This window comes from Theropithecus gelada, chromosome 13 (genome assembly GCF_003255815.1).
Source record: "Theropithecus gelada isolate Dixy chromosome 13, Tgel_1.0, whole genome shotgun sequence".
NCBI classification, from domain to species: domain Eukaryota; kingdom Metazoa; phylum Chordata; class Mammalia; order Primates; family Cercopithecidae; genus Theropithecus; species Theropithecus gelada.
In genome coordinates, this window is record NC_037681.1 from 91,371,836 (window position 1) to 91,385,262 (window position 13,427).

The window sequence follows — 13,427 nt, forward strand, 5'->3', positions numbered from 1 at the left end:
GGGGGGCCTCCAAGTCTGTTCCAGGGTGAATTAGCAATTTATGTAAAGCACCAGATTTTCATGAAACCAGAAGGAGCTGTAAACTATGAAAAGTAAAATGAGGCATAGCTGATCCTAAGAAGCCCATGAGGAATTTGTTTTAAATACAGATTCTAGGCACCCACCCCCTCCCACCATTGAATCTGAATGTCTGGGGAGAGGGGAGAGGGAAGGAGGGTGGTAGAGGAGGGTGACCCAGGAATCTAAACTTTCAACAAGTGCTGTAGGGTATCCAGGCCCACACACTGCAACACTATCCTGTGAGTGATCTGACCTGTTAGAGGTGCCTGCTACAACTGCAGTTTTAAAGTAATGTTAAAAATATACTCAAGTGAACTGTCAGGCAAAGGTCCGGAAACAAACACAGTGATCTTGAAATATTGCAAATAAACCAAAAGGAAAATGGTATAAAATTCATTAAAACTCAGTTTGTGGGCAGGCCTTTCAGACACAGCGGATGTGTAAACCAAGCCCCGCTCTAGGTAAAGGGTTACAGGACCACATGAGTACGGCGCTTAGCACGACACCTGGGCCATGGTCAGTCAATGGTAGTTTCCCTCTCCTGTGAGGCATGTGAGATTGTGAGACGTCAGCAAGTCAGGCACATCCTGGGAACTCAGCTCCCGTTTGCGGGACTTGAGACCCCCAATGTGGGAGAAGAAAGAGTGGGATAAACGGCCTCCACTTACCTTGTTCCTCATCTCCAGCACTTCCTGGGGGTCGGTATAGAGAGGCACAAATTGGTTTGGGTTTTCGATGCGAATCGGCATGCCACTGCTGGATTTCTCCACCTCGTCAGCCTTCATCCACTGTACAAACACAAGGCCATGGGGCTGAGGTGAGGGAACAGGCCCATGCATCCTCCCTGGTGGTCTACCCATGAGATATGGGCCCAACGGCCTGCATGGAAGGTCAGCAAGCCTACTCATAGACACTCTCTCTTCTTCGGCATCTTTGATGTCTGTCTCCAGGAGCAGAGAAGGGCAACAGATGACCCAGTTACCAATGAAGGCCCTCAGGCCAAAGGTCGGCTATAAAGAATGTCCAAGAGTCGGGGTCAGAACCTTGGGAAACAGCTTTGACACACAGGCAACCATTTGGGCTTCAGTATTAGGTAACTTGATTTGAGTTTGGAGAGCTTCATATTGTTTGTTTGTTTGTTTGTTTTTTGAGACGGAGTCTCCCTCTGTTGCCCAGGCTGGAGTGCAGTGGCGCGATCTCGGCTCACTGCAAGCTCCGCCTCCCAGGTTCACGTCATTCTCCTGCCTCAGCCTCCTGAGTAGCTAGGACTACAGGTGCCCACCACCACGCCCGGCTAATTTTTTTGTATTTTTAGTAGAGATGGGGTTTCACCGTGTTAGCCAGGATGGTCTCGATCTCCTGACCTCGTGATCTGCCTGCCTCAGCCTCCCAAAGTACTGGGATTACAGGCATGAGCCACCGTGGAGAGCTTCATATTGTTTTATGAAGAGCTATTCTGTTTGGCTATTGGCTACTTTTATGTTAAAGAGAAATTGAGAGCCTGTGGGTGGGGAGAGGGAGAGAAAAGGTAACTTCATAGAAGTGGCTGTACAGCCCGCCTCCTGGACTTGCATCAGATCTGAAGTCCCAATGTTAAATGCTCCTCCCTTGAATTTCCCAGAAGCCCCCTGTGGATGTGGGAGAAAGAAACACAAACCAACTGGTTCTGCGTCATGTGCCTGGCCCAACTGCCTTCTGGAGAAATCTGCTCCTTAGATCCAAAAACTCAGGCAGAGGTCAAGGAGGAAGCGGTCAGGGGCTCAGTGGGCCTGAGCAGCTGCTCCCAGAGGCCAAATAGGAAGCCCAAAGAGAATGCTACTGACCTGGGGCAGGAGAGGTTTGTTCTGTTCCCGTTTTAAAGCTGCTTCATCCTGCAAATGCAGCCTGCCCCTCTCTGCCCGGGGCTGTCCTGGGCTCCCCCTTACCGTGGTCTTGGGTCGGGGGCTGCCCATGCTCCTCTGGACCTCATCAGCCACGTTGACCCGCAGGTAGGTGTTGGGCGTGTTGAGCCAGCGGGTCTTCTCCTTCTGCTGCTTCTGGGCATGCTGTCGCAGGGCGGGCACTGGGGCACCATCCTCCTCAAACACGAAGGCTGTGACCGTGGCTGGAATCTCCACCTCACTTTTGTGTTTGGTTTTCTCTTGAACAAAGGGGTGGCGGTACGTGTAGCCCGTTCTGTAGCCCTAAAAAGGACAAAAACAGAACCACTTATGGGGTGAGAAAAAAGGCCTGTACATGCACATACACGCACACACACCTTTCCTTCCATCTGCTTAAAGGACTCTTCATGTAAACCCAAATCTCCATTAAACAATCTAGGCTTTCCACTCTTCTGGTATATTTCAGAACTGTTCCCTCTTCCTGGTCCCCTAACCCCTCTCTTTCTCTGCCCCAACAAGTCCTCTGATCTGGGCTGAGAAAATCCCTAGACCTTTGTGGACCAGACAGACAGAGCTCCTCATCCAAATGGAGCCATAGATTTCCTCTGGTCCAGTGGCTCCCAGCCCTGGCCGCACACTGGAATCACTGGGGGAGCTTCACACAAACACTGACGCCTGGGCCCTGAGGCAGAGTTGCCCATTGAATCAGATCACGGCGTGGCCTGGGCTACAGGATCTTTAAAAACTTCCCAGCTGATTTACCAGTCACCCCTCCTTTCCTTGACTCTGAAGCTTCTTAACAATTTCCTTCTAAGAACCCTGAAAGCAGACTCAAGAACATTCCTGTCTCCTAAGCAAGGCCACGTCCCTCAAAGCTGGAGCTGACTGCTTCTTGGAGAGAACAAACATTCTGGAATCCTGGCAGCTGTTGGAGCAATATTCAACTCTCCTTGTCTTCTTTTATTTTTAAATTAAAATGGCATTAAGGTATCTTTCTGATTATAAAGGAAACACAGATCCATGTAGAAAAATTAAGCGAAATAAAGAAATAAGGAAAAAACTGAATTTTATGCAAACTCCCACTCCAGAGACAACCACTAAAAACCTTTCCAGTCTTATCTCTATGCATACGCATGTGTGTCCATGTATGTTTGATACTAGTAAAATTATATTTCCAATTACATATAATGGCTACTTAACTATTTTCCTTTGTAAATTGTTTATGTTCTCAGCCCATTTTTCTTTTTTTTTTTTTTTTTGGTTGAGATGGAGTCTCACTCTGTCGCCCAGACTGGAGTGCAGTGGCCGGATCTTGGCTCACTGCAAGCTCTGCCTCCCGGGTTTATGCCATTCTCCTGCCTCAGCCTCCCAAGTAGCTGGGACTACAGGTGCCCGCCACCTCGCCCGGCTAGTTTTTTTGTATTTTTTTTCAGTGGAGACGGGGTTTCACCGTGTTAGTCAGGATGGTCTCCATCTCCTGACCTCGTGATCCGCCCGTCTCGGCCTCCCAAAGTGCTGGGATGACAGGCTTGAGCCACTGTGCCCGGCCTCAGCCCATTTTTCTATTGATGTTTCTCTTTTTCACATTGATTTGTAAGCTCTGTAAATTAAGAATATTAATTTTTTCACTATCATAGATGGTGAAAATATTTGCCTCCATACTTTGTCTTTTACCTTGTTTATGGCGGGGGAGTGGTTTATAGAAATGCACATTTTGAATTGTTTAATATCGTATCTATCAATATTTGTCATGATTGCAGACTTTTCTGCCGTGCTTGATCGGTCTTCCCTAACACAAGGGTATCAAAAACATAAATCTATGTTTTTTAATACCCCTATGAGTTCACTTTTTATGTTTACCATTTTGATAAACCAGGAATTTATCTTGTTGAAATAAATGAAGTAGCAATCTGCCTCAGTTTTCTTTCCCAGATGGCAAGTAGTCTATCTTTCCCCCACTGATTTATAAAGTGCCTGTTTTTCCTGTGTTAAATTCTCATATATTTTGGATCTATTTCTGGATTCTCTAAGCTGTTGCGTTGTTTTGCACGTCCATTCTGCTAGTGCCATGCCATTTAGTTGCTAAAGTTTTATCACACTTTGTCATGGTGGAATTAGTATTCCTAATTACTTTTATTTTTGTAACATTGTCCTAGCCATCCTGAATTTCACATGGAAGGGCATTTTGTCAAGTCCTTGTATCTTCCCTCATTTTTGAAAGAAATCCATTGAGTTTACTGATTAATTTTGGGGAAGTAACGTCTTTACCCTATTGAAGCTTTCTAACCAAGAATAAATTATAGCTCTTCACTGACTTCGGGTTTTCTCTGATGTCTATTAATAAAGTTTTATGGTTTTAAAAAATGGATTCTGCTTTTTAATATTTTATGATTGTACTCCATTTGCCAATAGGATTATTTTCTCCCATTATTACATTTTCAAAGTAGTTAATGTTAAGACACAAAAACTTCTGATTTTTGTATATATTTGCATAATTGACCACCTTAAGCTGAAATCACCTTTGCAAAATTATGACAGTAAGATAAGTAATATATGACACGGCTGACTCTGTCTTGCTTCTAGCCTCACAAGCTGGCTGGTTTTGCTCATTCCTGGATATGAGCCAAGCCAACTTCAGGAGAAATTTAGTTTATAGTGTAAACGATGACAGCCCTTCCCAAAAACTAAATTGCCCTTGTAAAACTAATGAAAGACCACCAAGTTAGGAAGAGGAAAGGGGCCTGAATTTTCTAAGATGTAGGCATAGTTAAATAATTACCAGCCATTATTCCAGAGGTCACATGATTTACAACTTCCCCAGTTACTCCTGTAAATAATATCACTATTGTAGAACCTAAGATTGGCCTTTGGAGATATCTTTTCAGGCTTTTGCATTTCTGACAACTGGGACTCGGTCAGTCCTGTGGCCCCACCCATAGGCAGACTCAGTGCACAAGCACCATATTCCACACTCCTATAACTGTATCCCCAACCAATCAGCAATACCCATACCTTAGCCCTCTACCCACTAAACTATCTTTGAATCTTCCTGGCACAGTGGCTCACACCTGTAATTTCAGCACCTTGGGAGGCTGAGACAGGTGGGTCACTTGAGCCCAAGAGTTTAAGACCAGGAATCTTTGAAAAACCCCCTTTGAAAAATCCCTAACCTCTGAGGCTTCAGTGAGATTGATTTGAGTCTATCTCCTGCATGGTGTGGCCAGGCTCGCATCAGTTAAACTCTTTCTTTACTGTAATGCCATGGTCTCTGTGAAATGATTTTGCTTGTGTAATGGGCAAGAAGAACCCATCAGGTGGTTATAAAAGTATTCTCATTATTTCTAATATTTTTTTCAGTTGATTTTTTTTTGGACTTTATAGGCATGTAACCACATTATCTGTAAATAATAATTTCCTTTCCTTTAAAAGATTTATACCTCTTTTTTTTTTTTTTTTTTTTTTGAGACGGAGTCTCGCTCTGCTGCCCAGGCTGGAGTGCAGTGGTGCGATTTCAGCTCACTGCAAGCTCTGCCTCCCGGGTTCACGCCATTATCCTGCCTCAGCCTCCCTAGTAGCTGGGACTACAGGTGCCCACCACCACGCCTGGCTAATTTTTTGTATTTTTAGTAGAGACAGGGTTTCACCATGTTAGCCAGGATGGTCTTGATCTCCTGACCTCGTGATCCACCCGCCTCAGCCTCCCAAAGTGCTGGGATTACAGGCGTGAAAATATTTATACCTCTTATGCTTCATTGCCTTGGATTGAATTCCAGTATTATTCTAGAATAATATTAAATAATAGTGCTATGACCAAGAATAATTGTTTTGTTTAAAAGTTTAATAGGCACATGCCACCATGCCTGGCTATGTTTTGTATTTTTTGTAGAGACAGAGTCTTGCTATGTTGCCCAGGCTGGTCTTGAACTCCTGGGCTCAAGTGATCCACCTGTCTCGGCCTCCCAAGGTGCTGAGATTACAGAAGTGAGCCACCATACTGGACAGATCAAAAGTTTTTATCCTTTGATGCTTCAATATCATGAAATACATTTAAAAGATTTATAGATTGATATTATTAAGCCATCACTGAATTCTAAGAATGAGCTACCAGTTATTGTATATTATTATTCTACTATTAGGCTTGATACCATTTACTAGTTTTCATGCAGCATTTTTCATCAACGTTCAAAGAAAAATTGGTCTAATTATGTTACAATTATTATGGCTTAGTATTCTTTTTTCACTCCTCTCTGAAATAGTTTAAATAACAGAATTATCTGTGTCTTAAACGTTGGAAAGAATTCTTGTATGAAACCATCTAGTCATGGTGCTTTCTTTAGGCAGAGATTACTCAGCATACAAATGTTAATGGGAGTTGTATTTTCACTGTGGATTGTACCTTTCATTATTATAAAGTGGCCCTCATGGTCAGCCTAGTAACAAAGTAGAGATGATTTGGAGGAACCGAAGGCAGGGAGAAATGTATTCATTATTGCAATAACCTTGACATGATAAAGAAGGCCCAAGATGGTAGCAGTGAGGATGAGAAAAATGAATCAGACGGAACATTATAAACAGAGTTCATCTTTCACTTCTCTGAGCAATCTAAGAAGTTATAGCCTCTTATGCAATTAGCTCCTCATTGCATATGCTTTCCTCTTGTTCCTGAATTGTCACCTGTTTATATCCCATATTTCAGCTAAATTGTTAGCCCTTAGAAGACGAAAGTATGTCTTAAAATTTTTTTTGTATCCTTTGAAGAGCCAGCCCACTCCTAGACACAGGCTAGTTTAATTCGTTACATGATTGATTAGTTCATTTATTCACTCCAATAGGATATTGTTACAAAGGTGCTGCCTAGGATTAAGAAAATTAGTAGTATTATGTGTTTTCTGCATTAAAAGTCATGAAATGGACAGAAAGACAAAATTAACTATATAAAAGATATGAGCAAAGCCCCAGTATAAGATAGGCTCTGTGTCCTGGTTTTTACTGGACTATGACCTTTTTTGTTTTTTGAGATGGAGTCTCACTCTGTCACCCGGACTAGAGTGCAGTGGCACAATCTCAGCTCACTGCAACCTTCACCTCCCGGGTTCAAGCAATTCTCCTGCCTCAGCCTCCCGAGCAGCTGGGACTACAGGTGTGTGCCACCAAGCCCAGCTAATTTTTTGTTTTTTTGTTTTTTTGTTTTTTTCTTTAGTAGAGCCGGGGTTTCACTGCATTAGTCAGGCTGGTCTCAATCTCCTGACCTCGTGATCTGCCTGCCTCGGCCTCCCAAAGTGCTGGGATTACAGGTGTGAGCCACTGCGCCCGGCCTAGACTACAACTTTTCATAGAGGACTCTGCAGATATGACAACATCCACAGCACTTAGTTGGTGGTGGCAAAGTCCACAGTTTACAAAAATTCAACTACTATTAGAATAACCACACATTCTAAATCAAATTTCCCGTCAACAAGGCTTCAACAACCTAACTGTGATGCTGGCCGTTCTTGTGCCCACCCGATGCCTTGTAATTCCTGGTTCCAGGGGACTAAGCCTCAATGGACTGGTCTGGAAGGGCAATGTCAGCAGACTCACCAGGTTGTCCAGCATCCTCATGAGGGCCTCAAACTCGTGCTCCCCCAGCCGGCTCTTCTGCATAGGCCCAAAGGTGCTCCCGGCCCACTGCACAGAGCCCACCTCATGGGGCCGGTGCTTCTCCTGTTCCAGGAGGATGAGGTTCTCCACTCCCCCGGCACTGGACAGAGCCGACACCTGTAGCAAAGAGCAGAGAGCCCTCAGCCCATGTGCACACGAGTACCCTGCACTTATGTATGCTCCTATATGTGATGAGAGAGTGGGGAGTCACAGAGGAGAACTTAGAGGCCAAACTGAGAAAGAGCCACCCACACTTGATAGGCATGCACCCATTTCCAAGAAAAGAGCTATTAGTTTATTTCCTGATGCCAGTTCTTAGAGATTATAAAGAAGGAAATAGCAAGCGTTAAACCTTAAGACTCAAACAAAACAGAGGACTTAAAGTTACCTGGGATACAGATTAACCTAGAATTGTGATTATATCTAGGGAGGGAGGGAAGATGAGACTGGAAAGGACTTCAAAGGGGACTTCAGTTCTTGTTTGTAATATTTTGTTTCTTCAAGATTTGAAGCCAGAGGTTATGAATATGTTTGATCTGAGTGGTAAGTATGGGTGTCTATTATGTTAGTCTCTGCATTTTTCTGTATGTTTGAAATATCTCCAATGTTTTTTATTTTTATTTTGAGACAGGGTCTCTGTTGCCCAGGCTGGAGGGTAGTGTCACAATCTCAGCTCACTGCAGCCTTAACCTCCCAGGCTTAAGCTATCCTCTCACCTCAGCCTCCTGAGTAGCTGGGACTACAGATGTACACCACCACACCCAGCTAATTTTTGTATTTTTAGTAGAGATGGGGTCTTGCCCTGTTGCCCAGGCTGGTCTCGAACCCCTGGGCTCAAGCAATCTACCTGCCTTGGCCTCCCAATGTGCTGAGATTACAGGCATGAACCACCGTGGCTGACCTCTCCTATATTTTTTTAAAAGTCACCTGAAAGAAATAGGCTGGCTCCCAAGCCAATGAAATTTATTTGTAACCTCATGGGATGAATTCACAGGTCCAAAGGAAGAATACATTCTCCACAATGGGGTTAGTCAGTCAAGGAAGCCCAGAAAAAGGAGACAGATAAAATGCCTACAGCCAAGCACTGTGCAGGGGTGAGAGTTCTCACTCATGGACTTAGATTGTCTGTCCCATTTTCAAGGCTACATGGGGAGGGCAATGCAAGTGGTTGTAGGCAATGGACTCTGAGTATTAGGATAAGAGGTGTGTGTATACAGTAGGCAATTTTAGAATGATCCTAAAAAACACTCATTAATCTAACAAATCCTCTTATTTTTTTAATTCCATGCTCATCTAATGGTACATTCTATTTACCCTCATGTATCCACTACTCAGATATAATTGGTTAGGGTCTGGCTTCCTGGATGATAAATCCAGCTACATAAAGGGACAGTGGCTTGTGAATATTCCAGGTGGTGAGACAGGTGTTTTGCACTGCACATTATTATGTTAGCATTCCGAATAAGATATGATATCCCGTGTTAGCCTGCTTGTTATGGGAAACTGCTTTAATTACACAAACTTTCAGTACTTTTATGACAGTTACTTTTTACTGGAAATGAAAAAATCCAGTTTAACCTGCTGACAAATACAGGTCTATGAACCCAAGAGGATCAGGGACAGACCTTAGAGTGTGTTAAATTCATCATTTAACAAATGCCCCTGTGCTACTTCTCTGAGGTCAGCCAGGCAGCCCTCCTAGGTGACCCCTGTCACCCTGTGAAGAGAAGGAAGCAAGAATATTATCTACGCCCTTCTCATCCAAGCCATGCGTCTAGCGGAGGACAGACAGACCTCTCCCACTGCCCCTCACAGCCCTGGTGAGGCAGCGCTTCTCCAGGTAATGTTTAAGGGCACAGACCTAGGCACCAGGCTGCCTGGGTTTGAATCCTGGCTCTGCCACTTACCAACTATGTGACTTTTAGCAGCTATTTACCATCTGTGTGCCTCAGTTTCCTCTAAAATGAAAATAGCAGTACCTACCTCGTGAGAAGTCTTTAAGGTAATAGATCTAAAGCACTTAGTGTAGCACCTGGTACATATGGGGTGCTGTATAAATGTTCTGATGAATGAATTTTGAGACGTGCTATTCCCTGGGGACCCATACTTAACGGAGAAGAAGAGAGGGAGAGACTGCCCACAACCTTGTAAGAGCTGCCTCCTCCCACCTCCCTCTTCCTCCCCCGGTTTCCATGGTGATGGGTAGCAGATGGAGAAGAACTGCCTGAGCTTCTTCCCATCTGCCTGTCGGCAGAGCAGGGAGCTGCCATTCTCAGTGGGGGATGACCCAGTTTCCCGGAACCCCAAATTGATGGGGAGCAGAGAGAACACCATCCCCAGGAGAAATAAATAGGCTCTCAGCCTTGAACTGCTAACATGACCATAGCCACGTTCGCTTGTTTGCCAAGGTCACCAAGGGAGAAAACTTGGCCCACAATGGAAACAGAGCTTCAGTGCTGGCCGCTTCACCCAAAAATGACCTGGCCAGGGCTGTGCTCCCAGCGGCACCTGCAGTCGCTGTTACCTAGGCTCTTCATGCCCTGATCCGCCCATGCCTCCTCTAGGTTTTCCTGCTTTTTTCTTCCACATCTTCCAGCTCTATTCCCGCCTCTAGAAGCCTCTCTGCTCTACCAGCTGGGAGGAAAAAAAAGGTCACTGGAGCTTTCCCAGGGTTATCTGTCTGCATTGCCTGAGGTCCTGTAACAAGGTCTCAGCAAACCAGTCCTGAAAAGAAAGTGACAGCAACTGGGGGAGTGGGGCTGTGAGGTACAGAAGCCCGCAGTTCTGCCCTTTACACTGTCCAGAAACTGTTTCTGGGGACCTGCACCCTGGGAGAGGCGTACTTTACCATGTGGGGCGGTGCGACACGTGGGCATCCCTCTCCATTCATTTTTAGGGCTGAGCTGTCTTTGCAGAGATGATGTTTTTACAGGAGATATTTTCTTATTGAAGACTCTTCTCCCGAAGGAAGATAGGGAGCTCTTAAGAGTTCAGATGTGGGAAAGGGAGAGTAGCTTCCCTGTATCCCAGAGGCTCCACCAGATTCTTCCACCAGTCAGTGGTCAGAGCTCAGGGCCAGAATCTTTGGTTGGGCAGCAGGGGGGGCACCACATCACATCAGAAAGGCACCAGCTGGGTCTGTGTCCACCTGCTCCTATTCTGACCACTGCCTCTAACACTTCCTCATCATTATCTTCACAGCTGTCCTCACCACATATCCTCTAAAAATGACTGAAAAGGTCCCACTGCAGAGCCTCCACCAGTGACGTTTCCAGGCAGATCTCAATCTCCCCAGAGTACCTCCAAGAGAAAGACCTCTTCCTGTGGGTGGTGCTCTGCCTAGGCCGGCCAGGAGAGGGCGGACAGGACACCAAGGGGTTGGGCAAAGAGCTGACTCATCCAGGAGCAACGGGCCTCTATATGTCAGTTGAGTCCTAAAAATATCATCAGCAACACCCCTCTTTGCGTCCTCACAGCAACTCGCTGGGCCCCACGTCTACAGTTGAGGAGACAGAGGCTCAAGCAAGGCAAGTCCTCTATCCAAGGGCACACAGCCCAGAGTGGGGAGAATGGAGCCCGGTCAGCCTGGTCTGGTTAATAAGGTCTTTTCAGGGTTGTGCAAGGCCCCCTACCTGCTCCTGACCAAATTGCCACATTGAAAAGTGTGTGGTTGGCTTATCCAACACCACCTTGTTGTCTATACAACTACAGGTTTGTGGCCGGGCGTGGTGGCTCACGCCTGTAATCCCAGCACTTTGGGAGGCCGAGGCAGGTGGATCACGAGGTCAGGAGATCAAGACCATCCTGGTTAACACGGTGAAACCCCGTCTCTACTAAAAATACAAAAAATTAGCCGGGCCTGGTGGCAGATGCCTGTAGTCCCAGCTACTAGGGAGGCTGAGGCAGGAGAACGGCGTGAACCCGGGAGGTGGAGCTTGTAGTGAGCCAAGATAGTGCCACTGCACTCCAGCCTGCGTGACAGAGCGAAACTACGTCTCAAAAACAAAAACAAAAACAAAAAAAACAAAAACAAAAAACAACTACAGGTTTGTCTGTTTTCCTACTGCTTCTCCACCAACTCCTCTAGGGGGTTCCCTGATCACTGACACGCCTGTCATCTCCATCCCTTCCCAGTTAGGGATTCCATGACAGCTTCCTGGACATCATTTGGGGTTGCCCTGGCTGTTAAGGCTGCCACATCAACACTCCGATTGGCCTGCTTTCCGCTTCTGTTTCTGGACTTGACCATGTTCCTGGCCTTTGCGAACCAACCCCCTCCCCTCAAAAAAAAAACCAAAACCTATCTGTGTGTCCGTTGGGCATAGGTGCAAACAGGCTATACCCCACGTAACATATGAGCATGGTAAAAAATTTCTATGCCTTATTACAGTTTCTCCCACTGTCCAGTTGATGAGCCCAGGCAGCTCCCCAGACTGGGCACTGACTCCCAAGAAGTGGGTATTTATTGGTTGTTGGACAATGCTGATACATTTTTCAAAGCCACAGAACTAATCCTAAGTGTGAAACTTCAGGATAAGGTGGTGCCAAGGCAGAGAAATAGGGCAAGGCCTTTAGAAGGCTGGCATCAAAAGACTCCCTGAATCACAGCCAACAGGGTCACCACATATGCCCACAGGCCCCTGTCAGAGCTCACTCCTGGGCCCACTTCCCAGGAGAATGTGCTCACCTGTATCTCACATGCAGCCTGCAGGTGAAAGATCTTGTAAAACGCTTCCTCTACAGTGTCACCCAGAGCAACCACTCCATGGTTTCTTAGCACCAGGATCTGTAGAGGAATTAACAGTCAATTAAAACCTTAAGTCTTCTAAACTTGAGTTAAGAGGGAGAGGTTTTTCATTTTATTTAGATCAACTTCCACAACCAATCCCAGGGCCCCTTCTCCCAACTCCTTGTTTATGTTCTCTAATCAAATACCCGAAAGCTACCCAATATGGGATTTTAACTCAAAGCATCTACCCTGAGAAACTGAAAAGGCATTTTAAAACTGGGACTAAATAGCTTGATCAATTTCTTTAGGCAAAACCTGGGTTTTTAGGCATTTTAAAAATTGAAACTGAAAAGGCATTTTAAAACAGACTAAATAGCTTGGTCATTTCTTTAGGCAATGCTTGGGTTTTTAGGCCTTAGAAAGCTTAGAAGTTTGAAAAACTGGTGTGCGTATTAACGTGAATAAAATTATTTGTTGTCCAATACAAAGTTCCCACCTCAAAAGCCATCTCTTGCTCCTGTGACTTAGTCGATGTGGGAGTCAAAGCCCCAGGGGGCAGTTCTCTGAGCGGTGGCCCTGCAGAAATAGGTGAGCCACATCACCGCTCTGGGCCTTAGGTTTCTGCACCATAAACTCAATGAGGCCCTGTCAGCTCTGAGATCTCACAGCTCTAGAAAGAGGCCACAGTGACCTTCTAATCTAACTCATGGGTTTTACAGAGAAGAAAATAAAAGCCTGAAAAGACTAAAAGTCTCCAGCGGGTGTGGTGGGTCACACCTGTAATCCTAGCACTTTGGGAGGCTAAGGTGGGCGGATCACTTGAGGTCAGGAGTTCGAGACCAGCCTGGCCAACATGGTGAAACCCCATCTCTACTAAAAATACAAAAACCTAAAAATTAGCTGGGTGTGATGATGCCTGCCTGTAGTTCCAGCTACTCAGGAAGGTGAGGTGGGAGGATCACTTGAACCTGGGAGGTGGAGGCTGCAGTGAGCCAAGATCGCACCATTTGCACCCTAGTCAGTGACAGAGCAAAACTCCATCTCAAAAAAAAAAAAAAAAAAAAAAACAACTGAAAGTCTCTTAGCTAATTAGGGGAAGCATCTGAACTAGAAGCCAG

General features: G+C 45.5%; 1 protein-coding gene across 1 annotated transcript in view; it reads right to left on the reverse strand.

Annotated features, from left to right (window-relative positions):
• Positions 1-13,427, reverse strand: part of ADD2 (adducin 2) — a 109,850-nt gene that overhangs the window by 16,770 nt on the left and 79,653 nt on the right. Inside the window, 4 exon segments of the mRNA XM_025354038.1 lie at positions 729-848; positions 1,986-2,243; positions 7,521-7,697; positions 12,268-12,366. Coding sequence (XP_025209823.1) covers positions 729-848; positions 1,986-2,243; positions 7,521-7,697; positions 12,268-12,366 — 654 coding nt within the window.